Source organism: Gouania willdenowi, chromosome 18 (assembly GCF_900634775.1).
Source record: "Gouania willdenowi chromosome 18, fGouWil2.1, whole genome shotgun sequence".
NCBI lineage: Eukaryota > Metazoa > Chordata > Actinopteri > Blenniiformes > Gobiesocidae > Gouania > Gouania willdenowi.
This window is the reverse complement of record NC_041061.1, coordinates 2534306-2560491: the sequence shown is the minus strand read 5'-3', so window position 1 is coordinate 2560491 and position 26186 is coordinate 2534306. Positions and strand designations below refer to the sequence as shown.

Sequence of the window (26186 nt, the reverse complement as noted above, 5' to 3'; positions counted from 1 at the left end):
TTTATTTTACCAGGTTGGACACTGGGAATCAGTTTTCATTTACAGTGACACCCTGGCCAAGAGGCTGCATCAGTGAAGAGAAATATTAAAGTAACCCAACAACAACCCGTGTTGAAACATGTAAATCAGCAGTAACACATCATAAAATATATATAAAAAAATCCAAATGTCATGTGAATCATGAACAGTGATTTATATTAAGTAAATGTTTAAAAGCAAGTGCAACGATGCTGGACTAATAACTACTTTAATCATACTCATATTACAAACAAAAATGACATTGCTTTAGATGGTGAAAAATACTCCACAGTACTCAAAGACGCCTTTTGTAAATTAGCTAAAAATCTAAAATATTCTCTTGTTTGATTGTTGACCTAAATTAAAACAATAATTTTTATCAGAAAAAGAAAGTTCATGAACACAGAAGTAATGATCTTACACTCACTGCATCATATGGAGCAGCGGCTCTCTATTCGGTTACGCACGGTGAGCTAGCAACAACACACCAGTCTGTAACCAACGGCTCATCTCCCCCGACAACAAACGAGATGATCAAACATGAGGCATCAACACATTGATCATTGCCTGTAGTTAGTACTGTGAAAACACCACATCTGGTTAAAATGAAAGCTAATTTTAAGCACTCTAAGCATAAATTCTACCAGACTCTGAATCATGCCCGTGTACTATGGAGCCCTAAAACCAAAGCTATGGGTTTACTCGGAGGCCATATAAATATACGAAGCATTATGCCCAAATGTGACCAAATACAGCATATTTTGAGTGAATCAAACATGATAGATGATAAATGAGTAAACAGTGGAAGTTAACCCACGAAATGTTCAGGTTCATCAGGATCTTCGTGCGTCCTCAGCGCTCTCCGTACTTTCTCCCAGAAGACCCCAACGTGCTGGCCAGCCTGTGGCCAGCTCAGATAGGTGCACCTCTTCACCAGACGCCTCATTCTGTAGTACGGAGAGAGCTGCCTGGCCGGGATGTCTTCCAGGAACAGCATGATCAGCACATCCTTGTGCTCGTCGAACAGCCGAAAGCTGAAAAACACAGATTGAGAAACTCCGAGTGTGTCAGTTTGAAGCGCGTCACCACGAGAGCAGCGCCCTCACCTGGCAATTTGGATCTCTCTGGAGCACCACTCGCTTTGCAGGTAGTGGTGGCTGATCACACAGAGGGTCTTCCTGCTGCTGTAGATGGCGTCTGTGATGTTTTCCACAATAGCCTTTCCTACAAAGAGTCAGTTTCAAAATATTCTTAAATTTTATCAAGTATACTGTAAAGGGATACTACTCACAAAATGTCATCATTTTATATAAATAGTTACAGTATTCTATTAAGGAATAGTGAACTTTTTTCATTTTATTTAACAAAACATGCACGTAGGTTCTCCTTAAGTCCACAAACTCTTATTCTGTTGACAGATGTTTTGTTTGCAGGCTACAGTGTAACTACAGATATGTGACTGACAGAGGTGTACTTCCTTATATTTTTTGTGCACAGTTGAGCCTGTCTGACAGTAACATAGTCCTTTAAATATTATTAAAGAACATTTAGTTTTGAGTTTAACCTTATAGATTCAAGCTTCATTCCTAAAATTTGCATTGAATTGTTGTATAATGGCATTAGCAGTGGGAATATAAGATAATGAGATCTGACAAACAGAAAGTACCTGGTTCAAAGTCTCTGTGGTGCAGACAAAGTGTCCAACCCTGCTGACCTTCCAGCACTGGAAGCAGCTCTCTGTAGACCCAGGCCTCGTCGTGCACATTGTAGGAGATAAATGCATCGTAGCGATGAGGCGTTCCTGCCTTCTTCCTGCTGTTATCGTAGAGGAAGGCTACAAAGAGGTAGTAGGCGTAGGTGAGGTGCCACCTCAGGAAGTGGTAGATGAAGGAGGTGAGGAGGACAAACATAATCAGACAGGTACTGGAGATGAAGCAGAGGAAGCTTTCATCCATCCAACAGGAGTGGACATCAAAGTCCAGGAAGTGCTCTCCCTGGAGTCGGACTGGAAATGCACAAATGTACTGGTAACCGTTGACAACCTGTGTTTGGTTGTTAGTCTGAATCCACTGCATGAAGCCTGAATTAGAGCATTCACAAGTCAGAGGATTATCAGACAGGTCCAGATATCTCAGGGCAGGCAGGAATTGGAAGACCGTCTCATTGATTACTGATAAGTCATTGTTACTGAGCTTCAGCACACTGAGAGCCAACAGCTTGGCCTGAGCCAGAAAGTCCAAAGACTTGAGCTTATTATTGGAGAGATCTAGTTCCTTCAGGTCTGGGATGTACCAGAAGAGTTCAGGGGTTAAATCTGACAGGTCACTGTGGACTATCTGCAGATTCTTCAGTTTGGGGGTGAACCTAAATGTGTCAAGGTGTACAGACGCCTTAAAGAAATTCTCAGCTAATAAAATTTCTAAAGATCTCAGACCACTGAGGAGATCAGGGGAAATATCAAGCTGATGTGATCCATCGATGACGACTGTGAGTTTTTTCAGGTGGGGTAAATCTGTGAATGGTTTTGTGTTAATTTGCATAGAAATCTTGTGATTAACGTTGACAGGCATTAGTAAGCTTAAAGTCTTCAACTGTGGTAGGCCCATAAAGAGCTCCTCTGTAAATTCAAATAGTGTCAAAGTCAAGGATTGAAGATTATCCAGACCTTCAAAAGCACCATGAAACACTACATAGTTTTGCCATGATTCAATATTCAGTTTGTGTAGGGAAGATAGATTCCTGAATGTTCCGGGATAGATTACGTCTAGTTGGTTATTCTGCAGATTTAAAAGTTCCAGTTTCCCTAAATTCACCTTGAAAGAATCTCCAACTGAAAAAACAGAATTATTCCCAATGTCAAGATTTTCTAAGTCCAGCAGAGTTTCAAAAAGGCATTCTTGAAGGCTGGAGATACGGTTGGAGTTTAAATTAATGCTTTTCATCTTTTTCAAATCATGGAAGTCGAGGCAATCCAGTTTACTGAGAAAATTATAACTCAAATCAAGGATCTCCAGTAGAGAGAGCTCTCTGATGGTAACTGGGAGTTTGGAAAAATGATTATTGTTCAACCAAAGGATCCTCAGCTGAGTCATTGATTGGAGTGAGTGGTCGGACATGTTGGTCAACTGGTCATTTGGCAACTTGAGCTCAGTGAGCTTTGAGCAGGCGCATAATAGCTTATCATCGACGGTGCCAAGTTCAGCTTCTGTGAGGAGAAGAGTTTGTAACGAGGGAATTCGACAGGCGATTTCAACAACATCTGCAACCAACACCAGGTTCATGTTGTACAACTCAAGTCGTTTTAATGAACCGCTTGCCTGTATCATTGCAGTGTATGTATCAAAGGTAATATATGAGCCACCAATAGTCAAATCAGTCAAAGCCTGCAAGAATTTCTTGTTACCTACAGCCCACACTAAATCTTTGGTGCATCCATCCAAATTCAGTTCTTTTAAATGAGGAAACACGTCTTTTGTAATGTTGAACTTTTTCAGCGGATTTAAACCAATCATCAATGATGTGAGATTTGATGCGCTTTCGGGGAGGTCGTCCGTCTGGAAAGAAGAAAAGTTGTTGTGAAAAAGGACTAAAGTCTTCAATGTTGGATTGCTCAGCACCGGAATGATATCTGCTACCTGGTGTAGGTTGTTCAACCCCAGATGTATTGACTTTATAGAATTTAGAGACTGGAAAGCTAGAGGGGAAATTAATGAAATTTGGTTGCTGGAAAGAGAGAGATCCTCTAGTTTGGACAAGCCAAGAAACATATTGTCCACCAGGTATGTGAGTTTGTTGTTATTCAGGACGATAATTATCAAATTACCAAGATCTGTGAAAGCACCAGACTCAATATGAGAGATCAGGTTGAAATCGCACCGCAGGGATTTCAGTCTCGATAAACCTTGTAAATCCGTCCTGTTGATTTGTACGATACTGTTCACAGCTACACTTAATGTTGTTGCGTTTTGGGGAATGTCCGGCGGTACAACAGTGAGGCCATGCCTCTCGCACTCCACCATTATATATTCAGCATCCTCTTCAGAACTGGAGTAGCTACAGTTTTTCAGTGAAAATGAAAGCGTTGAGTCCAGAACAAGGACGAAACACAGAAGTGAAACCAGGAGCTGTGAACAGCTTCTTCTTTCTGGCATGGTGACCATTGAATGCTGATTTGGAGATTCTAGGAGAGTTGAATATAGTTGAAGGAGGTGTTTTTTCATCTATGTATATCAGATTAAAAGACAAAAAAAGACGATGGTGAGAATTTTTTTTCTTAAATATAAACACTATAACAATGTGTAGCAACATTTCATAAAGGTAAACTTGATGTGTCACCATCGATGTTAACTTCCATTGGAAAAAATCAGTCTGGACAGCAACAATTTTGAAATGGATCAGATTTGGAGTTTTCTTCTCCATAAATAAAATAATAGTTTTAACTTACCAACATCTCCTGTAGCTCACCTCTTTGACATAGACTGAGTAGTCTAATCCGCTGCTTCTGAGATGTGATGAGGACATTTCAGCATCGGACGCTTTAGCTTCAAGAAACAGAGGAACTGATGCTTTACATTTCCTTGTTTTTAAACTAACGTAGTGTCTATGTACATTAGTTTAACAAAAGGGCTGGTTTATATTTTTTTGCTTTTAATGAATGGTAATATAACACAATTTGCATGTCACGATATCCCAATACTAAGCAATAAAATATATATCGCAATGTCAATAATTAGAAATTTCACCTTTACAAGTACAAAATGGTATTAAATACTTTTTATTTCATTTTTTTTTTAAAAAAACTTGTGAGAACAAGTAAATGGTAACTAACTTTGATTCAAGTGCCAATGTCAAAAACAAGTGGTTTGTTTGTCACTGTCAAATTACATTTTTCAAAAAAGTTAAAATTTTGCTTCTACAATGGATTGTGATTCTGTTAAGTTCTTAATTCTTTTAAAAAGTGTAACCACATACATCTATAAAAGTGCCCAGTATGTTTTATGAAAATAAAGTGCAATCAACTTCCAAACTTCTGATGTGGTTCACTGACACCTCGTGACCAGGCATTTAGGTGCTATGCATATGCTAGTGCAATTAAATGTATTTTTTGTTAAAAACATTATTTAAAAATCTATTTTTACTTTTTTGAACATTGAATCGATATGATAATTGCGCTGTAAAAGATTGCGATATATTGCCAAATCCATTTCTTTCTTACATCCTTACTAGTTAATAAATAAAAACTTAAGGTTTCTTCTTTCTTTTTTTAATTGCGAGATGTATATAAAACATTGAGTGTGGACGCACAGCTCCAGTGGGCTCCTGTCGTTCTCTCCATGTTTTGACCGTAAAGCTCTCGCGTTGATGTCAGGCCAGAATCAGCTGATCAGATGCGTAATTTACGCAGTGATCGCTGATGGTACAATGTTCACATATGAGAGTGTGGTGACGCAGCGCTACTCAGGAGCTCCAACCTGCGCTGGATGATGGTCAGTAGATCATCTTCAAATGGTGCAGACTGATTGACAGACTGAGCAATAGGACGGTTTCTGTCCAAATCTGCCTATTTTTCATGGACTGATCAGAGCAAAGTTACAGGACCTGACGGAGCAGCTACATTAAAATAGGGGAAAAAATATTAGGTTTTAAAGTTGTTTATTTAAATTTATTTAGTTTTCTGCATTATTAAATGTTTATGCAGCTGACAGAGAAGTCCATCTGCCTCCAATGTAACTTCCTCAAAAGTCATCCTGTGCTTCTGTGCACTCACGTCTCCACATTGAACGAGCAAAACACTCATTTAAATAGGGTGGTCTCCTGCACTAATCATTGATGCAATCTTAGTGAATTCCTCGCAGCAGGTGAGGAAACCACTTCATCAAAGGATTTAGGGGGGCAACTGGTTTACCACATTTTAGTTCAGATCTTAGTGAATCCGCCCGTCAATCTTTTCATGCTACGTAATGTGAACACACTACATACTCATTTTGATGTCAGACTTAGGATGAGTAGTACGTTAGGATGTGATTTCGAAGATAGCGAAAGTCAACATTAGTTAAATAGTTAAGCTAGCGTTTAGCAGCGGTATATAAAAACATAATCTTAAAGCTGAATTTCTCTTACCAGGTCAGTCTTTCTCGGGTTGGCAGTGCCTCTGTTTTGGGTCTTCGAAAGCAGAATGAAGACCGTCTCCGGGTTTCCCGTATCCGTGACAACCTACTATACTTTGCCGTAATTGACGGCCACGGTGGGCCGCACGCTGCTGACTACTGCTACACCTTTATGGAGAACTTCATCAGGTTGTTCACGCCCTCTCATATTCATGATGTCCAATATTGAATGTCTGTGTGTGTGAGAGAGAGAGAGACGGAGTCATTTCCTTGAGTTAATCAAGGCAAGTATTAAAATTATTGTTTTAATTTAAGTCGACAGTCATAGGGAGGACATTTTAGATTTTTAGCTCATTCACAAAAGGCCTTTTTGAGTACCGTGGAGACTTTTTTTTTAGCCTCTAAAGGAATATGTTTTTGTTTGTAATATAAGTATGATTATAGTGGTTAATAGTCCAGCATTGTTGCACTTGCTTCTAAGCATTTACTTAATGTGTCACTGTTCATGATGTACACAATTTTTTGTTTTGTGATTTAAAAAAAAAAAAAAAATATTGTATGATGTGTTCCTGCTGTTTTACATGTTTCATTCCTGTTTTTTTAATTTTTTTATCTTCCTCTCTGAGTTTCTCCTATATCTTGTATTATGTATTTGCCCTGATGCTACTTGGCCAGGGCGTCACTGTCCAAAATGGTAAAATAAAGGTTAGATTAAAAAATACTGTATTTCTCTCAAATGCATTTACATACGTAGGTAGAATATGTTTAGAGACAACTGCTGTGTCATCACTTTGGCCAGGCAGCGTTTCAGTGGTTAAAAATCACTTCTTCTCTGTTTCAGACCACAAACCTCTTACACAGCTAAACAATGTTTTAGTGACACTGAAGTCCATTTCAGGCTCCAAACTGGACCGAAGAAATCTTTGAGGCTTTTGAGTTTGAATCCGGATGATTAAACCCTGATATAGAGTTTTGATGTTTTAATTAATCAAGCAAAGCCTGGTGTTTGAGGAACTGGAAGAAAACTGAGAGGTACGTGAAACCTTTCTGGTTTATAAACTACAATCCACATTAGAAAAGTCAACTGGGGAGGTTTGAACAACTTCATGAGCGTCTAAACCGTCCTGGATTTCACGTGAATGTGGTTTATACGACAGAACTTTCTATCTTGGTGAAAATACATAGAAATATCTCAAAGTGCATTTCATAAGCTGTTTGCTTACTTTAAGTTTGAAGGAGATTAAACTGAGTTTTAGAAGATTTTAAAGTAAAATTACAAGTAAAACAGGCCTTTCAACATAAAAAGAAGTGATGTTTTGCAACCTCTGGCGTGTGCAGCGTTAATCCTAAGAGTGTTTTTATGTGTAGGCAGCTAAAGTATCCTTTCTACAAATCAAAATAGTAAAGGGCTTCACAGTAAATAGTGGAAAAACTGATGACAACATAGAAATCATGAATCAGTTAAGTCTTTTCTCTGTATGTACTGGTTATATGTAGTATGGTTTTTTGTTGTTGTTTTTGTGTCATCATCTGTCACAGACATTGATAATTCACCCATTACTGTGGTTACTGTGTGGTGTTGGTCAGTGCTGACATTTCACATAACAGATTTAGTGAACACTGCTGATTAGGAATAAAATCACAGAAGCAGAGATGCTGTACCTACATGTTGTGGAAGTATGCAGTTGTGGTAAAACTGTGTTTAAATGTGTTTTTCTGTTTTTCTCAGATATGTGAAAGTAAATAAACAGATCATTGCCCTCCAAGAGCTTCAAGACACAACTCTGCTGTCCAACATGCCAGATTTAGGAAGTTGTCCGCCGGTCCTGGTTTCACTTCTGTGTTTCTTGCTCCTCCAGCACTCTACTTGGTCATTCTCACTAAAAAACTGCACAATTTCTGACTCTGATGATGAAAATGGAAATGATGTGTATGTTAGCTGCGATTATCGTTACCTGACAGTCATTCCAGATGACATTCCCCAAAATGCTGTATCACTGAATCTCTGTGAGAACCACATTACTCGGATCACCAGGGCAGAGTTACGAGGTCTATCTAAGCTTGTGACTGCACAGTTTGATGTAAACAGGATTTCTGCAGTTGAGGACGAAGCTTTTGCTGACATGGTGGAATTACGATTTCTCAGCATGAATGATAACAAACTCACAAATCTAACAGAGAAGATGTTTCAGGGCTTATCTAAGCTAGAGGAGCTGTATTTAAGTGACAATGAAATCTCCTTTTTAACCCCTCGAGCCTTCCAGTCTCTGCCCCGTCTACGTTCAGTTGGTCTAACAAATAACTACCTGAGTAAGATGACAGACATTCATCCAATCCTAAAGCTACCAGCTCTGATAAGTCTGCAACTTGCTTTTAACAGACTTGAGTATTTCCAAACAGACAGAATTCCTGTGAAATTATCAAACCTCACATACCTGGACCTTAGTTTAAATTTTCTGCGAAAGTTCAGCATCACCAGACATGTCTTTCCAAACTTATCTAGTCTTGTATTTAATGAATGTGGCTACAATATCCAGTGGGATGTAAAGAACAAGACATTCTTAAGGTCCTTGACTCGCCTGTCCCTGAGTGGCATATATATTAGCTTTGATTCCTACAGAGCAATACTACAGACCACCTCCTCCCTTAAACAACTTGAGTTTAGTAATATGAAGAGTTGGTTGGATCAAGGACTTGTCGAAACCGCTTGCCAGATTCCTTCTTTAAGAACTTTAGTTTTAACAGGATGTAGTCTTAAGACCATTGATGACAAACTGTTGCAGTCTTGCTCACAGATCACTCATCTTAATTTAAATTTTAATTCTCTATTAGAGATGTTCGAACATTCGCTCCAGTCCTTGACACAGCTTAGGATACTGTCGATGAGCAACAATGAGCTTTCCAAGCTTCCGGTTACCATCAGAGGAATCTCTACCCTGGAGGTCCTCGATTTGTCCTATAACAGCGTCAAGGAGCTTGACTGCCTCGACTTTAAGAATTTGACAAACCTAACTAGTCTGAATCTTCAGAATAATCACGTTTCAACTCTTCAGGGGTGCCTTTTTGAAAATCTGAAGGAACTTAAAGAGCTTAACCTCAGATTAAACTCACTTGACTTTGTTGGAAATGCATTTAAACTTAACTTGCAAAAACTTGAATCCTTGAATTTGGACAAAAATGATTTTAAAGCAATCAGGGATGGGGACTTCAGGAGTTTGTTCTCACTTCAGGAATTAAATTTACAGACAGACGATAGCTATAGAATAGATCATGAGGCTTTGGAAGGACTTGGTAATCTCCAAACACTCCGAATAACATGCCCTTTTTTAACAGTCATTTTTGAAAGTCTGCAAAGCTTACAAAATCTGAGCATAGTTCTCGTCTTTAACGATCATCACAATAGTCATCGGAGGGATGACGATTCCCCATTCTCCAATTTGACCCTCTTAAAAAGACTTGAAATAAAGAAACAGACTACAGACAAAGGTGGAACTTCAACTGATCTCCTCAGTGGTTTGAGATCTTTAGAGTTTTTTCGAGCTGAGAATTTTTTTAAGGAGTCTGTACACCTTGACACGTTTAGGTTCACTCCAAAACTGAAGAATCTGCAGATAGTCCATAGTGACCTGTCAGATTTAACTCCTGAACTGTTCTGGTACATCCCAGACCTGAAGGAACTAGATCTCTCCAATAATAAGCTCAAGTCTTTGGACTTTCTGGCTCAGGCTAAGCTGTTGGCTCTCAGTGTGCTGAAGCTCAGTAACAATGACTTATCAGTAATCAATGAGACGGTCTTCCAATTCCTGCCTGCCCTGAGATATCTGGACCTGTCTGATAATCCTCTGACTTGTGAATGCTCTAATTCAGGTTTCATGCAGTGGATTCAGACCAACAACCAAACACAGGTTGTCAACGGTTACCAGTACATTTGTGCATTTCCAGTCCGACGTCAGGAAGAGCACTTCCTGGACTTTGATGTCCACTCCTGTTGGATGGATAGAAGCTTCCTCTGCTTCATCTCCAGTACCTGTCTGATTATGTTTGTCCTCCTCACCTCCTTCATCTACCACTTCCTGAGGTGGCACCTCACCTATGCCTACTACCTCTTCCTGGCCTTCCTCTACGATAACAGCAGGAAGAAGGCAGGAACGCCTCATCGCTACGACGCATTTATCTCCTACAACGTGCATGATGAGGCCTGGGTCTACAGAGAGCTGCTTCCAGTGCTGGAAGGTCAGCAGGGCTGGAGACTTTGTCTGCACCACAGAGACTTTGAACCAGGTACCTTGTGTTTGTCTCAAAGCTAAGTTGACCCGGAGGTCAGACTTCATTATCTTGAATACTTACTTTCTGTATCACTGTCAGCTATTTGTTTTCTTTCTTCCAAGAGCTTTTAATTGGTTGTTACATCAGCTGTATACATGTGTTCATTTGTATTTCTGGTCGAGTCCTTTACTTGCAGTGTTGAGGAGAATGGACTGGTTTCACATAAAATTACTTAGTGAATCATAGACACCCTTGACAGTCACTCTGCACCCACTGGTGTCCTAGGTGGACGGAGGTGCATTACACTTTCAGCACAACTAAAATAGATTACTGTCACTCACTCCTTCCGTTGTCCCACCCTAACTCCCTCTTACCTGTTCCTTTCCCCCTCACCAAGAAGTAACACTGCCCTCTCTTTTTTACAACTTTCCTCTATTAAAGTTTTTCTTACCCTTTCTTAGGGAGGGCTGGTGATGATCGGAATTAAGCAATAAAATAAATATATTTGTTTCATTGCAAGAATACAACATGCGTAGCTGTCACAAAAAGATTGCACTACATGTAGTGTTGACTTTTGACAGCATGTGCAGACAAGGTGAAAAAAAGGGGAAATAAAAGGAATTATAGAATATTTCTCAACGTACTCTTTGTAGGAAAGGCTATCGTGGAAAACATCACAGACGCCATCTACAGCAGCAGGAAGACCCTCTGTGTGATCAGCCACCACTACCTGCAGAGTGAGTGGTGCTCCAGAGAGATCCAAATGGCCAGGTGAGGGCGCTGCTCTCGTGCTGACACGCTTCAAACCGACACACTGAGTTTGTCAATCTGTGTTATTCAGCTTCCGGCTGTTCGATGAGCACAAGGACGTGCTGATCATGCTGTTCCTGGAGGACATCCCGGCCAGGCAGCTCTCTCCGTACTACACAATGAGGCGTCTGGTGAAGAGGTGCACCTACCTGAGCTGGCCACAGGCCGGCCAGCATGCCAGGGTCTTCTGGGAGAACGTACGGAGAGCGCTGAGGACACATGAAGATCCTGATGAAGCTGAAGATTTCTTCTGTTAACTTCCATTGTTTACTAATTTCTCTTCCATAGTGTGTTTGGAGTAATAATTTAAGATGTTACGTATCGAGAACTGTTGAAGAAACTAAATTCACTTTAAGATGTTTCTTCCCTTGTCAGAAAGGCTTTGGGTTTGGTGAAGATCTTGCCGATACAAGTCAACCACTGACTGTGGTCTCCTGTACTTCTGATTTCCTTTACAATGAAACAGCACAAATTCCTGATTTAGTGGCGATTACACTTATTTCTAAATATTTTACAGATGAGATTCATGTACATATACAAAAGAGTTAATAGCTTTCTTTTATAGATAGATAGATAAATAGATTGGACTCTCTATATTGTCCATAGGAGTGAGTGTGAGTGGTTAGTTGTGTGTGTTGCCCCGCGATGGACTGGCGCCCTGACCAGGGTGTACCCCTGCCTAATGACCGGTGACAGCTGGGATAGGCACTGGCAGACCCCCTGCAACCCAAAAAAAGGAGCAAGCGGGTCAGAAAATGGATGGATGCTCGAAGGCTACTGGGTTGTACTTGCGATGTCTCGTTGGTGACTTGTGATCGACACTCTTTGACTCGTGATTTTTTACTTAGACAGGTTGTTTGGTGTGCTCTTGCAAATCGTTCAATTTTACTTAATTGGTCAAAAAAAAAATTTAGACAGCAAATTATTGGCCTTCATGTTGGCTGACTGTCAAATAAATACCCATTCAGGCTAGCAGAGGGCAGTAAGTAGCATAATCCTGAAATTATTTTATACAATTGTATATTTTTTTTTTATCAGTTTAAGACCCTCTTAACTCAATCAATACAATTCAAACTCTAAAATATACAAATCTCCACTTATTATGAAAGGTACTGTCTTCGGATCATGTCGGCGATGTTTGGGATGAAATGATGCTTCATTAAGGGAATTACAATTACAATTATGTTTGTAGTGATGTAAACACTTGTTGCAATACTGCCTCAAAAGATCAAAACCAGACATTGACAACTGATGGGCCTCGTGTGGCCCTCAGTTTAACAACGTAGCTCCCAAACAAAATAAAAAGTTTGTACTATGTATTTTGTGTAGTTACTTTAGCTGCATGCAGTGGGTGTTAAAATGCTCATATTTGTAATTTTTCTCAATGCTGGCCTTCCGATCATGTAAAATCACATTTTTGTGGGCCCCGCTGTGCTAAAAGTTACTCTCAATTTGCCTACTTTGAGTGGTCTTTGGATCTGCCTATGTTTCTTTCTCCAACTATACATGCAGCCTTTGCTTTTTCTCCTGTGCTAAATAGTTTGCTGTTGTTGGTTGTGTCCCCATAGCACAGGGGTTCTCAACCTTAGGATCAGGACCCCTTTTGGGGTCGCGAGACACTGGGAGGCAGTCGCCAGATGCCTTCAAGAAGCTAAGAATATTTTCTTGAGCAATTTGAACTACAATTTTTGCAACTACACAAAACTGGCTATATTTTAACCTATTTTATCACTTCTTCATGCCATATTTTTGCTTCTTTCAATGTATTTTTGCTACATTACTCCCATTTCTGCCACTTCTCTATCAAATTTCAGTTCCTATTATGCACATTTTTTTTTCCACTTTCAAGACTTTTTAATCCTTTCCACTGCTTTTCCTACCTAATGTCTCATATGCCTGCTAAACCATTATTGTCACTTTTAACCTCTTTTCACTATATTTCATTTTTGCCAATTTAACCACAATCACAATGTATCATGCCCATTTTTTTTTTTGCCAGTTTAAACTAATTGTTCTTACTTTTAAGCCAATACTGACACTTAAACCTCTTTTTCCCCTCATTTTCTGTCTGTTTTTGGCCACTTTAATTTGCAACTTTTAACCAATTTCTGAGGTTTTTAAAATGCCATTTCACCATCTTTTCCACCATTTTTGGTCAGTTTTACCCTATTTTATTTCTGAGTAAAACAAGAATTTATATCTTCAAGATGACTGTATAATATGGAGCAAATAATACTAAACTCCTTGGATAACAGTGAATCTTATTCAGATGAATAAATAAATGTGGTTATCACAGATTCATAGATAAATTAACTTCATTTTGCTGACTTTATGAATGGACCCCAAAAATCTCTCCCCTTTATTCCCCCTTATAGATGGTCCTGTCTCCACATGACTGTTCTTCAATGTTCATGTCTGTGTTCAACCACCTTCAGCTACAGTGGGGGTCCCCGCTCTCTGAGACCTTTATTTTGGTGGTCGCAGGCTGCAAACTCTTGGGTACACTTTAACCTTTGCTTACAAAAAGCCCCTTAATAACAAACAAATGAATAAATGCCAAAAGTTTCTTCGTTCTTCCCGAGGTGTGAAGTCATTTGTCGAGCCCTTTAGTTTTGACTTAGATGAGAACAATTTCTGTTTCACCATCACAAAGGACGGTTTCCTGGAAACAGATTCTGTCTGTCAAAACCACCTGGAAGCCTTTTGTGCATCCACAAAGGACAAGAATACTCTCTCCTTTCATGGGACTCACACATGCATTTATCTTCACCTCTAAACAATCATGTTTAATGGCACGTGAGGGGTCACCTCGGGTCCAAGCACCACACTTTGGTGAAACGCCGAAGCTCTGCCGTGGACTTTCTTTTCAAGAATCTTCTCCAAGTATCTTAAAGTGAGGCTGAGAGTTCCTCTGAGACACCTCCCACCTTTCCTTCCACAGCCAATTGGGAGGCGGAAGAAGGGACGTATCTGACAGCAGCAGCTGACTCTGGATGGTCCTGTAGTGTTTGTGCTGACACCAGCAGTCGTCACGTTCACTCAGGACTCAGTCGATGGACAAGACCACAAAGCTGTTCTCTGTCTCGTCCATTGTTTGTCGATCCCACAAATACCGACAACTAACCACTACGGTCTCAGTATAATTGAAGACGGCCCACTGCCGATTGGACGTCCTTTTCCAGCATGTGGGAGGAGAACTTTGACACTGAGCAGTAAGTTACCTCTCAATCTGATAAAGCAGTGGTTTCAACAGTGACTCTTTTATTTAGTATCATCTTTTGAAGTTACAAGTGAGGGAGAGAGTTTGTGTTGGAGGTTCAACATGATCCCACAGGGGAAACCGTTATATTCTTAAATCTATTGTTTTGTGCGTGCTAACACAATGTATTATACGTCAATCAGGAGGGGTGAAGGAGCGGCAGAGGTGGAAAACTGGGTGACATTATTCATATAGAATACTTGGAGCTTAAACATCTTGTAAATCTGCACGTTCATGTTTTAATGAAGCTATTAAGTCCTAGAATCTCAAAACAATGAGATTTATTCCCAAACCTGTGATTGCATTCAAAGTTATTGTTGTTAAAGGGATCCTCCACTGATTTTACAAATGTGCCCTAAAATCTTTTAAATGTGCTTATTGGTAGATCTATATATAACAAAACATATTTTTTTGCACCATATTTGTTTTATTAACTTTTAAAAATTGGACCACTTCACCATTTTAAAACCTGTGTTCCGCCATCTTGAAATCACATGATTGATGATGTCATTTCTGTCAAAATGCTAATTGGTGCTGCTTTTGGTTGCTCTAAATAATCAGGAAAAGTTAAAGATGCTGATGTAACTCTCTTTTCTTTACTGAAATAGGATTAAAAAAAAAAAAAAACAGTTGTGACCCAAAACATTATCTACCAAACCACAGAGTTGGAACTGTCGTCCCCTGTGGTCACAGAGTGGTCAGCATTCATATGGTCACACCTTCTCCAGCAGTGCTGCTGTGTTCCTAATTGTTTCCTTTTTATTTTTGGTGTAATAATAATAAAACAAATAAGGTTTTTCCAGCAAAATTCTCGCCTGCCTTTAGAGCTAGTTTGTGCTTTACATGCTACTCTTTTTCAGACATACTGTTGTAATGTTTAGTTCTAATTCCCTTTTTCATTTGACATACAACGAATACCGTTACATTTTGACATTTTGTCACAATCTTAGCGGGTGTTTTCTTGTATGTGCCTGTAAAAACCTTTATCACCTCACTGCCATTTACTAGTAAGTTTCTTCTAATCTCCTTGTCAAAAAGTTTTTCCATCTGAACATATCCTTGTCCTCAAGAGATCATGTTGTTTTGTTTGTACTCTAAAATGATTTAAAGGTTCTTCCCTTAATGAGTAAACAGACACCCATCATCCCCTGTTCTCTCCACCTCTGAAATCTATTGTCAGACTTGGTAAAGGCAATTTTTTCGATTGGAAAGGCCGTATCAGGAGGAGTTTGCAGTCATTTTCCTAATTGTTATCATTATCTTCCCTATAAACTGTATTCTTTAGCCCCAAAACAGGCCTGACGTTGTATGTCTAAGTTTAGCTCAATATACTTCCATTTGGCTTGATAGTTGGGGGAACACCATTTTACCATACAGTATATCTCATTTGAGCTGCTTAGTAGTATTGTTTAAGATTGGGCAGAGCCAAACCTCCTCTTTCTCTCGTCAGATAGAGCGTTTTATGCTTAATTCAGGGATTTGGACAGCTGTAGTATTAGCGTTGTCCATTTTGTTGTGTCCTCCTCAATCTTATCATTTTCTTTAATAATTTATCTTGTACAATCTGTTCAAGTTTTGAGTGATTAGTATCCCGAGATATGTTATTATTTTAGTGCCCCACTATAATCTGATTGTTGTGCTGTGGGTATAATTTATACAAAGTATTACAAATAGTGTTTTAGTTTATTTTAACTTTAACCTCACAGTCCTTCTTTGCTCCAATCTCAAGGTTCTGTCTTGTGTAATTAATCCAACAGGAAAGATAGGGTCTCTGGAAACCTTGACAATGTGTTTCTCTGTGTTTTCTTGTGAACTGAGAGCTTCTGTGAGTGCTTGTCTATACAGTGTCTGTGTGTCTGTGTCCACATGTCGACCAGCGAGGTCGGCCGCACACTCGACTACTCGCCGGTGTCGTGGAGGGAATATTTTGACCAGATGGACGATGTAAACGTTGGCCTGGCCGACAGCGGTGACGTCTTCAGGGTTTACAAAGCGGGAAGTGATGGACCGCTGCTGGTGCTCCTGCATGGCGGGGGTCACTCGGCCTTGTCCTGGGCCGTTTTCACCGTGAGTTCAGATGGTTCAAGTTCAGTCATACACTCCGAGGCTAGTATAAGTGGCATTCTAGAGGTTTCTCTGTCTTTTAGACCGCCATCGCCAGCAGAGTGACCTGCAGGGTGTTGGCCATGGACCTCAGGGGTCACGGTGAGGCAGTTACAAGATCTGGCATTGAAAGGTTAAACTTGAGTCCAATTCGAACTAAGTAGTTGTGATTGTATCAACAGTATCCAAATATTTTGGAATAAAGGTGAAATTAACACTATTATCTCAACAGAGCAGTTAACCATTTGACAACATTTGTTAATATATTATCATCCAAATGAGCAAGTAACCTCACAGTTGAGACTCGAGCCTTTTCTAACTGGTGTATTTGTAACATTCTTTGATATGGTCCAACTCAACAATAGTCCAGTGTTTAGCATTCATCCATTACACGCCTCTGTTTCCATGTGTATCTAAATCATGTTTCCATGTTGGTGCTTGCTAAGGTGCCACAATGGTCCTGCAGTCGGATGACTTTTCTACACAAACCATGTCCAGGTAACCATTAAAAAAACCTCACAAACAACAAGCATTTGGCCGTACTGATACAAGCTGAACCATCAGCCGACACAAGTGTTGATGATGTGTCATCACTGTCTGGTCAGCGACGTCGCTAATGTGATTCGAGCCACTTATGGAGAGACTCCGCCCCCAGTCGTCCTCATGGGGCATGGGGTTGGAGGGGCGATCTCGGTGCATCTAGCGAGCAACATGCTAATTCCAAGCACCGTGGGCCTAGTGGCCATTGATGTGGTGGAAGGTGAGTGTGCACATCATAACCCAAACCTAAAACAGATCAAGTTTATGCCTCTTCCGTTCCACTAACAGGCAGCGCAATGGATGCCCTCCACAGCATACAGAACTTTCTAAAGGGAAGACCAAAGTCCTTCAACTCCATGGAGCACGCCATAGAATGGAGGTGAGGATCCAAAGCTCAGTTACACTCAACCATCGATGTTCAATCTGGCCCCGGGCAGCACAATGGTGGCAAAGATCCAAGAGCTCAGAGTAGAGCTACTGCTCTTTTATTTAGAGGAACCAGCTGAGCCTTTCATATGGTTAGGATTCCCCCTACGGGCCTTCCTTTTAAAGCAATACGAGGCACAGCCAAGTAGGATGGGACTGTAGGATGGAGGGTTGGATCGTTGGTTGCTAGAGAGGTGAGATCAGTGGTTCTCAACCTTCTCAGCCTGTGACCCCCAAAATAAAGGTTCCACATGCCGGGGACCCCCACTGTACCTGAAGGTGATTGAATACAGACATGAACATTGAAGAACAGTCATGCGGAGACAGGACCATCTATAAAGGGGAGAGATTTTTGGGGTTCATCCCTAAAGTCAGCAAAATGATGGTCCATTGTTCTATTAATCTGTGATAACCACATTTAATTATTTATTTATCTGAATAATATCCACTGTTATTGTTATTTTATTTGGACCATAGTTTATAGTCATCTTAAATCATTGTGTTAATCAGAAATAAAATGGGTTAAAAGTGATCAAAATGGTGGAAAAAGTGGTGAAATGGGATTTTAAAAACCAAAAAAATTGGTTAAATGTTGCAAATTAGAGTGGTCAAAAATGGACAGAAAAAGTGGTAAAAAGGGTTCAAAGCGGCAATATTGGAACAATTAGTTTAAACTGGCAAATAATGTGAATGACAAATGGTAAATGTGGTTAAATTGGGGGAAAAAAACAAAACATGGTGAAAAGTGGTTAAAAGTGACAATAATGGGTCAAAGTATGTGGCATTAGGTGGAAAGGGTTTATGTGTGCTGAAATTTGATGGAGAAGTGTCAGAAATGGGAGTAATGTAGCAAAAATGCATTAAAAGGAGCAGAAATATGGCAAAAAAAACTGATTAAAATGGGTTAAAATATGGAAAGTTTGGTGTAGTTGTAGAAAAAGGGTAAAAATAAGCAAAAAAATTGGCTCGAATTGTTAAAAAAATAATATTAGTTCCGTGAACGCATCTGGGGACCCCCTCCCAGGGTCTCGCGAGCCCAATTGTGGTCCTGACCGCAAGGTTTAGAACTCCTTGGTTAATTCAATGAAAGGATGGTTTCTTAGTTGCATGTTTGTTGCTTGGTTGATTGAATGGTTGCTAGGATGAAGTTTCCTAGGATGCTTAGTTGTTTGGTTGATTGCTGGCATAGATACATGCTTAGTTGTTTGATGGATGGATGGACGAAGGGATGGATGGATGGACGGATGGAGCTCCCTTAACATGAGCTAATTGTTCCATCGCTCACTTCCATGGAAACCTTGATCTCATGCCAGTAGAGCTCCTAAATATTTTCTCTTTTTCTAACATTTCAAAGCTAAAACTAAAGTCTGGAACCGAGTTGGTCTGTGGACTGTGGTAATGAATGTACTATACCTGAAACACATGCATGTCTGATAGCTTTCATTTAATTTACAAAGTAACTAAAGAAATGAAAGGATATTTGTTGTTCTTCCAGTGTCAAGAGTGGACAAATCAGGAACCTGGAGTCGGCCCGAGTATCGATGGTCGGTCAGATCAAAAGGTGTGAGACCTCAAATATCCAAGTCTTTGTGTCTTTGTTGGAGAATAAAAAATATTTGGACTTTCTGCCTTTATAATTATGTTGGTGCACACTTCTTACGTCTTCTCCGTGTCCTCCGGAGGTGTGAGGTGGAAGAAACCGACCCTCTGGAACAGGCCAGTCCGGGGACCGACACGGTTGTCGAGCGCAACGAAGAGTTCTACGACCAAAGCCTCGTGAATGACAACGAAAACACAAGCACAGAGGTGAGCCTGGCAAAGGTCTGGTATGGAAACCAACAGACACAAAAATTAACAGTGAGAAAACTTAAAGATATGCAAGGTTTTTACTCAAAAGAAAGATCCTGGAATCAACAGTTTGCAGACAATATTGTCCTCTACGTGAGAGCAGGAAGCAGGCTAAGGAGAACAATGATTGGTTAAAGGGAGATCCCATTACACCTGGACCAACAGTCACATCTTAAAAACTTTATTTAGTGGATGTTAAGGTTTTCAGTCAGCGATGTTTTACCTACTCTCTTATTATACAGTGCTTTTCAACAAAATTTTACTGTAGATTTCTCTGCTTTGAAAGGAACACTTGTACATTTAAAACATTTTAAATGTAATTCAAAATTAAAAATGTAAGTTCAAATTTAATGTAATTGTAGTTACATTTAAATATACAATTCAGAAATTTTACTTCAAATTTTAATTATTTCAAATGTAATTTCAAATTTTGAAATCAGTTTTGAATTTAGACTAAAATTAGATTTAGAATGATAAATATACTATGTTTTTTTACCTAATGCATTTAGGTAAAAATGTAAATTTTGAACCTAAAGCATTTTTAGAATCTGAATAGGAAAAATGTCATAAAAGATTTAAATTGAATTGAAATTCAAATCACTGGTGTGAGTGCTTGTAAGCCACATAATAATAATGGAGATGTGGTAAAAAAAAGATGATGAAGAGACAAACGAATGAAGATTTATGGATATAGTGAAGAAGGAGATAAAGGATTGTCTTTTTTCTTTATAAAAATATCAGCCTTTTGTTCCTGAGGTCATTCTAATGTTTTGTCCACCAATCGTTCCCAGGGCGTTTATAAGTGGCGCATAGACCTCTCTAAGTCGGAGAAGTACTGGGACGGCTGGTTTCGAGGCACGTCCAACCTCTTCCTGTCCTGCAACATGCCCAAACTCCTGCTGCTGGCTGGTCTGTGTCTCCCCTGAGTATCCCTTTAAGACTTTTAGGACTGTAGCGGTATGATGTATAAAAGATATTTCAACTGCATTTGGTTTATAGGAATCGACCGACTGGACCGAACCTTGACGATCGGTCAGATGCAAGGTAGGTCAACTAGCAAGAGTAGTCCTTTGGTAGGAAATGTTAACAACAGTGGCTTGAATCACTTTGCATGTGTCACTGGGGTGTCCTTTAGCTTCTCCCTGAGCCGTTTCTGGCAGTCAGGGCCGGCTTTAGGTCATTTGGTGTCCTAGGCAAGAGTGGACTTTGTCACCCCCCCCCCCCCCCCCCCCCCCCCCCTCCCCCTGCCATTTTTAAAGGCTATATGCAGTGTGTACACATTATTATTTATTTTACATATCAATACAAAATAATGCAATTTTGTGATGCAACAAACCATTGAAAAAAAAATAAAAAAATACAACCTATTTTGAAAATATAACACCGACAAGTATAGTGCAAATGTCCTGAGGGGCGGGGGGACGACGACGACGACAACAACAACAACAACAACGCAAAATCCAAAAGCAATGAAAAACAGTGCAATCAAAAGTTAAAATAAAATATATGTTTCAGCGCAAGGACATTTCTACTTCCCTGTTTGGGTTTACTAGTCAGTGACAACAATCTTAAAACCAAAGAACACAATAGAATTATATAAGATAGAACAAGAATTAAAATAGAATAAATATGCATAAGTATGGACAGAAGATCATCAGCCAATAGAGTGAGACCTATGTGATGGTGCGACCTTTATATGAATTTTTCTTGGAAAATTGCTAATTATTGGAATGCGGCCAATACAGCGGTGCACTCTATAGCTCGGAAAATACGGCATTTAGATCCCGGACGAGCCCCCAGCTGTTGTGGCGGTTTTGATGAAATGAAAAATGAGTCCAGCTTTAGGGTTGCTGGTTAGATGCAGACACATGGTTTATCACGCTGAAGGGTTTTGGGGAACAGACCGGTCTGAGATCTTTGAGGTTAAGAGATAGTGAGAGTTCTGCAATTACATATCAGCCGCCATGATTGATGTTTCCTCTGCACGCGCCTCTGTGTGAATAGAAGCAGGAAATAAGACACAAAATTACACCACAGCCAAAAAAATAATTTGTTTACTAATCTAGATTGTAAAAAAACCCTTAGAGTCACGCACCTTCATTAAAAGGTAATCCGTGGGAGTATTAGATACAAATACAAAGTTAACTGATACATTTATAGTGTAAATAATATTCTTCTGTGATTTAGTTTGGTACTAAAGGCAACAAATCAGTGATTGATTGAAGGAAGAAGTTTCTGTGCAAGAAAACAGTATAAAGGTGTTTAGTCTGAGATTTAAGGGCTGCAACTGTGGACAAATAAAAGCACACATACACACACATCTCTGAGGACAACAGCTGGGTGTGTCATGAAACATGCTGGAAGTGACAGGTTCTCTGTTTGTGCGTGTAGGTAGATTTATGATGCAGGTGCTGCCCCCCTGTGGCCATGCAGTGCATGAAGACAAACCTGAGAAGGTAAAAAATAACACGCACACACACACACACACACACAGTGGTTATAATTTGTGATGCACTGATATAGATTTATTTCTTATTAATCCAATGACAATGGTTGTGAACCTTTATGGTTCATTGAATATTTTTATTAGATTTTTTCATTTCAAAGTTTCAAAATTAATTGAATAAATATTTTTCTACCTTTCTGTGCACCAGCTGTGTTAATGTAGGAGTTAACTGTAACTTCTATGTCAAAGAATCGATTGTCCAGTCGATCTTTCGAAAACTTTACTGAGGGAATAAAACTGCAGCATCACATCTGTAAAAGTCACGTTATCGATACATCTTTCACACAACTTCCTCATTTTGTACTGGAAATACGCAATCATTGTCCGCATACACTATAATTGCGAATTTCCGGTTATTGTGTGAAAGGTTTATCAGCTCTGTCTGCTAGCGCATAGCATTTTTTCTTCTTGTCACTGCGCAGAAAAGCTGCATCACAACCAAACACTGGGTTACCAGCGCCCTCTGCTGGTCGAAACAAATATCTGGCGGCTGCAACTGAAGGAAAATAATCGTTCTCTCTAAACATTTCCCCAACAATATAATAAATCTTAACATACACAACATTAATGAATTCAACTAAATTAAATAAACATTATCTTTAAGAAAGATCCAACAAGCCGTTTCATATTCCTTATTATAGTGTATTATAAACTTGAAGATGTTTCTCTTGACTGGGAATCTTGTGGGTTTTGTTTCACGTAGTAGTTGTTGTCTTTTTGTTGTTTCTTGGTGTGTTTTCTTTGGGGTGTCAAATGTAAAAACTCTTTCATAGCCGACATATTTAAAAAAATTTGCTCATTTTTCTCACATTTAGTTAATTTATCTTTCCTTTGAGACAGAAATTCATGTAAAACAGCATGTTCTATATCACTGTTAGAAATGTGTAGACATGAAAAATGTATCTAAATCTAAATGTAAAAGTTAAATATAAATGGTAAATCTAAATGTAAAAGTTAAATCTAAATGTTTAATCGGTCACCAAATGTAAAGCTAAATGTTTAGAAATTATATAAAGTGGGCTGGTCAGTGCCTGTCGGTCACGAGGCCCACTGTTAGAATTTAACATTTAGATTTACATTTTGCATTTACATTTAGATTTATTTTTCATGTGCACACATTTTCAACAATGATATAGAACATGCTGGTTTACATGAATTTTCTTTCTCAAATGAAAGAAAAATTAGGTAAATGTTCAGAATATGTCAGCTATGAAAAAGTGACTAAGTTCTTACTTTCGGCACCCCATAGTTTTCTGTATTTATAGTAGTTGTTTTCATATTGTTGGTTGTTTTGTGTGTTTATAGTGTAGTTTTTGTTATCCTTTCAGTATTTTCTTTAGCATATTTTTTTATCGTTTTGTCTGTACTGTGGCAATTCTGTTTGTTTTAGAGTTATTTTGTGTATTTTTTTTTTTTTGTCATTTTGTGTATGTTTGTTCCGTTGTGCCGAGTTTTTTGTGGCATTTTTGTTATTTATTGCCCTCTGTTTCATATTCTTACCAAACCTCACATTGATTGCATCTTTCCAGTCGAGGAAGAAGAAAAATGTAAGATGAATCTTTGTTCCTCTAAGACTGGGAAGGAACTCTATACAGACACCAGTCTACATTTTGGTTTAGCTTAACATGTAGCGGCGCTGACCCAGGAGGGTCACTGGGTGAAGGGGCGGGGCTTTGCTGTCAGTTGGAAATTATCTGTTAAAATTGTCCAAAAAATGCCACTTTAGACAGAAAAGTTGTGGGACTAATAGTTGACGCATGTCCCTAATTATAACCCAGTGTCTTTGCGTCACTAACTGTCTTTTAAAATAAGGTCTGAGATAAATGTTGTCACTTCCTGTTTGTTCCCAGGTGGCTGATGCCGTGGCCTCCTTCCTGTTGAGACACAAGTTTGCTGAAGCCAAAAAACAAAACAGAAGGTAGTAATTAACCCTCGTTTCGTTGAATGCTCTTATTGTCGCTGAGGTTTAACTTTCCACCTTCTGTCCACAGTTCTGAGACGCTCACAGAATGAGCTCAGCAGGTAAGAACCGTTCCACCTGAAACTCTTTGCGTTAGCCAGAAGAAGCATTCCTCCACAGCAAACCACGGATTACAAGCAGAGCTAAAGATTAGAGCGTTTCAACACTTTTGTGAGCTTTTAATTCCAGTTCACGAGCAAAGAATGGTAAGGTTTCTCCAGCAATGTTGCTAAAAGGATAAATTTGGGCAAATTCTCTACATTTTCCACCACTTTATCAGGAAGTTTTATATCAAACATCAGGAGAAGCAAAGTTTGAACTTTATTCTTGTTCTAATATGAGTTCTTTGCCTCTTGGTGCATCAGTTCAACTGGTGATCATTATAATTGGTGACAGACATGCGTCAGATGCCGTCAAGTACCTTAAGAATATTTTTTTTTTGACAATTTCAGCCCATTTTTGCTTATTTTTATCCCTTTTCTGACACTTCTCCATCACATTTCCATTCCTTCTCTGCACATCTTTCCCACTTTCAAGATAAAAGTCTCAGAGAGCGGGGACCCCCACTGTAGCTGAAGGTGGTTGAACACAGACATGAACATTGAAGAACAGTCATGTGGAGACAGGACCATCTATAAGGGGAATAAAGGGGAGAGATTTTTGGGAATGATCCAAAAAAATCATCAAAATGATGGTCCATTGTTCTATGAATCTGTGATAACCACATTTATTTATTTATATGAATAATATCCACTGTTATCCAGGAACGTTTATTATTATTTGGGTCATGGTATATATTTTAAAGATGTAAATCCTTGTTTTAATCAGAAATAAAATGGGTTCAAAGCGACCAAAAATGTTGGAAAAGGTGTTGAAATGGGATTTTAAAAACCACAGAAATTAGTTAAAAATTTCAAATTAGAGTGACCAAAAACAGACGGATCAAAGTGTCAATATTGGCTTATAAGTGGCAGAAAAAGGTAGAAACAATGATTTGAACTGGCAAATAATGGGCGTGACAAATTGTGAATGTGATTATATTGCCAAAAAATAAGCATGAAATATGGTGAAAAGAGGTTAAAAGTGACAATAATGGGTCAACATATGTGACTTTAGGTGAAAAAGTGGTGGAAAGGGTTTATAAGTGTAGAAAATATCTTGAAAGTGGAGAAAGTGCAGAAAAGGCATTGAAATTTGATTGAGAAGTGGCAGAAATGGGAGTAATGTAGCAAAAATACATTAAAAGGAGCAAAAATATGGCAAGAAAAAGTGATGAATATAGGTTAAAATATGGCAAGTTTGGTGTAGTTGCAGAAAAAGAGTAAAAATGAGCAAAAATGGGCTCAAACTGTTCAGAAAACATTCTTAGTTTTTTTTAAAGGAATCTGGTGACCCCCTGCCAGTGTCTTGCAACCCCAAATGGGGTCCGGACCTCAAGGTTGAAAACCCCTGGGCTATGATGTGATGCATTTGATTGTTGTCTTGTCATTTACATTTTTTGTAGTTTCACAATGTAAGTTGATCATTTTAAAACAAAAAATATTAGTTTACTCAGTCACAGCAGTCAAATAAAAATGTAACAAATTACTTTAACTTCTTTTAAAATATACTTATATACAAGTAAAATAATTGATTCAGAAACATACTCAAAAAAGTTCAAGTACCCATAAAAGCAACTCAATTACAGTAATGTGAGTACTTGTAATCTGTTACTTTCACCTCTGCTTAAGGTACAGGAAAAGCTTAAACCTTGAGCAGCATCATGAAGAAAATCCCTTTGCAGTGGGGACGTCGTCATCCACTTGAGTTTTTGTTTTTTTTCATCTGTGCGTAGGTCTGGCAGCTGAATGGACCTCCAGGGCCGGACGCTGACTCGGCACATTTTCCCCAACCCTCCGTAGAAACCTTTAGTTTCACCTCCGGAAGCTGCGAACTCTCCCAGACTCTGTACGTGAGCCAACATCAGCGCGTGCTGGAGGTCGTGGTTAGTAATCTCAAACATGTCGGAGTTAGAATACAAAAAATATCAACATAGCTAACCCTTTAGCATGTTAAACGCTGTATTCCCACATATGCCAAATGTTTTATCGTCGTCTCTTCATCTAGATTTTGTAGCCATATCCCCCCTGCCCCATTGTAACATTGATTATCGAAACTAAACTGCTGTTTCAAAATAAAGCTTAATGTTTCACGTACATTATTTCTGTCATTTTTATTTTATTAGCATTTTACATTTTTTGGTAATTTTTTTAATTCGCATTTAGTTTTGTTTTTTTATTGATCATTTTATATTTATAATTTATTTTAATTTTCAATTTCTCATTTAAATTGTAAATAAGTCTC

The 26186-nt window shown here is 39.0% G+C and overlaps 3 protein-coding genes across 6 annotated transcripts; 2 read left to right on the top strand and 1 right to left on the bottom strand.

The window, feature by feature from the left end:
* Positions 1-238: 238 nt before the first annotated feature.
* Positions 239-4566, bottom strand: LOC114480565 (toll-like receptor 13). Of its 2 annotated transcripts, none has more exons than XM_028474807.1 (4): positions 4463-4566; positions 1685-4238; positions 1125-1242; positions 239-1052 (listed from the first exon to the last, which is right to left on the bottom strand). In XM_028474807.1, the coding sequence occupies exons 1-4, from the start codon at positions 4466-4468 to the stop codon at positions 827-829; spliced, it is 2904 nt and encodes a 967-aa protein (XP_028330608.1). In that variant the 5' UTR covers positions 4469-4566; the 3' UTR covers positions 239-826. The 2 variants fall into 2 exon arrangements, with proteins under 2 accessions (XP_028330608.1, XP_028330609.1); XM_028474808.1 differs by having other exon boundaries at positions 1125-1237.
* Positions 4567-6974: 2408 nt separating this feature from the next.
* On the top strand, positions 6975-12518 carry LOC114480567 (toll-like receptor 13). Of its 2 annotated transcripts, none has more exons than XM_028474809.1 (4): positions 6975-7157; positions 7855-10406; positions 11045-11162; positions 11233-12518. In XM_028474809.1, exons 2-4 carry the CDS (start codon positions 7922-7924, stop codon positions 11456-11458), a joined length of 2829 nt encoding a protein of 942 aa, XP_028330610.1. In that variant the 5' UTR covers positions 6975-7157; positions 7855-7921; the 3' UTR covers positions 11459-12518. The 2 variants fall into 2 exon arrangements, with proteins under 2 accessions (XP_028330610.1, XP_028330611.1); XM_028474810.1 differs by having other exon boundaries at positions 11045-11128; positions 11233-11404.
* Positions 12519-13784: 1266 nt separating this feature from the next.
* On the top strand, positions 13785-26038 carry LOC114480584 (protein phosphatase methylesterase 1-like). Of its 2 annotated transcripts, none has more exons than XM_028474855.1 (14): positions 13785-14413; positions 16338-16527; positions 16608-16665; positions 17010-17061; positions 17169-17323; positions 17392-17482; positions 19025-19090; positions 19212-19335; positions 20169-20286; positions 20377-20421; positions 21769-21833; positions 23734-23801; positions 23875-23905; positions 25678-26038. In XM_028474855.1, the coding sequence occupies exons 1-13, from the start codon at positions 14385-14387 to the stop codon at positions 23894-23896; spliced, it is 1083 nt and encodes a 360-aa protein (XP_028330656.1). In that variant the 5' UTR covers positions 13785-14384; the 3' UTR covers positions 23897-23905; positions 25678-26038. The 2 variants fall into 2 exon arrangements, with proteins under 2 accessions (XP_028330656.1, XP_028330654.1); XM_028474853.1 differs by having other exon boundaries at positions 13788-14413; positions 16329-16527.
* The last annotated feature ends 148 nt before the right edge of the window (positions 26039-26186 follow it).

Bases quoted from the DNA above. Each gene is read 5' to 3' on its own strand.
- LOC114480565 (XM_028474807.1), bottom strand. The intron at 1,243-1,684 runs GTACTTTCTGTT...GACTCTTTGTAG, and splicing joins CCACAGAGACTTTGAACCAG to GAAAGGCTATTGTGGAAAAC. The intron at 1,053-1,124 runs GTGAGGGCGCTG...TGTGTTTTTCAG, and splicing joins AGAGAGATCCAAATTGCCAG to CTTTCGGCTGTTCGACGAGC.
- LOC114480567 (XM_028474809.1), top strand. From the start codon at position 7,922: ATGCCAGATTTAGGAAGTTGTCCGCCGGTCCTGGTTTCACTTCTGTGT. The intron at 10,407-11,044 runs GTACCTTGTGTT...TACTCTTTGTAG, and splicing joins CCACAGAGACTTTGAACCAG to GAAAGGCTATCGTGGAAAAC. The intron at 11,163-11,232 runs GTGAGGGCGCTG...TGTGTTATTCAG, and splicing joins AGAGAGATCCAAATGGCCAG to CTTCCGGCTGTTCGATGAGC.
- LOC114480584 (XM_028474853.1), top strand. From the start codon at position 14,385: ATGTGGGAGGAGAACTTTGACACTGAGCA. The intron at 16,528-16,607 runs GTGAGTTCAGAT...TCTGTCTTTTAG, and splicing joins TGTCCTGGGCCGTTTTCACC to ACCGCCATCGCCAGCAGAGT. The intron at 19,091-19,211 runs GTGTGAGACCTC...TGTCCTCCGGAG, and splicing joins ATGGTCGGTCAGATCAAAAG to GTGTGAGGTGGAAGAAACCG.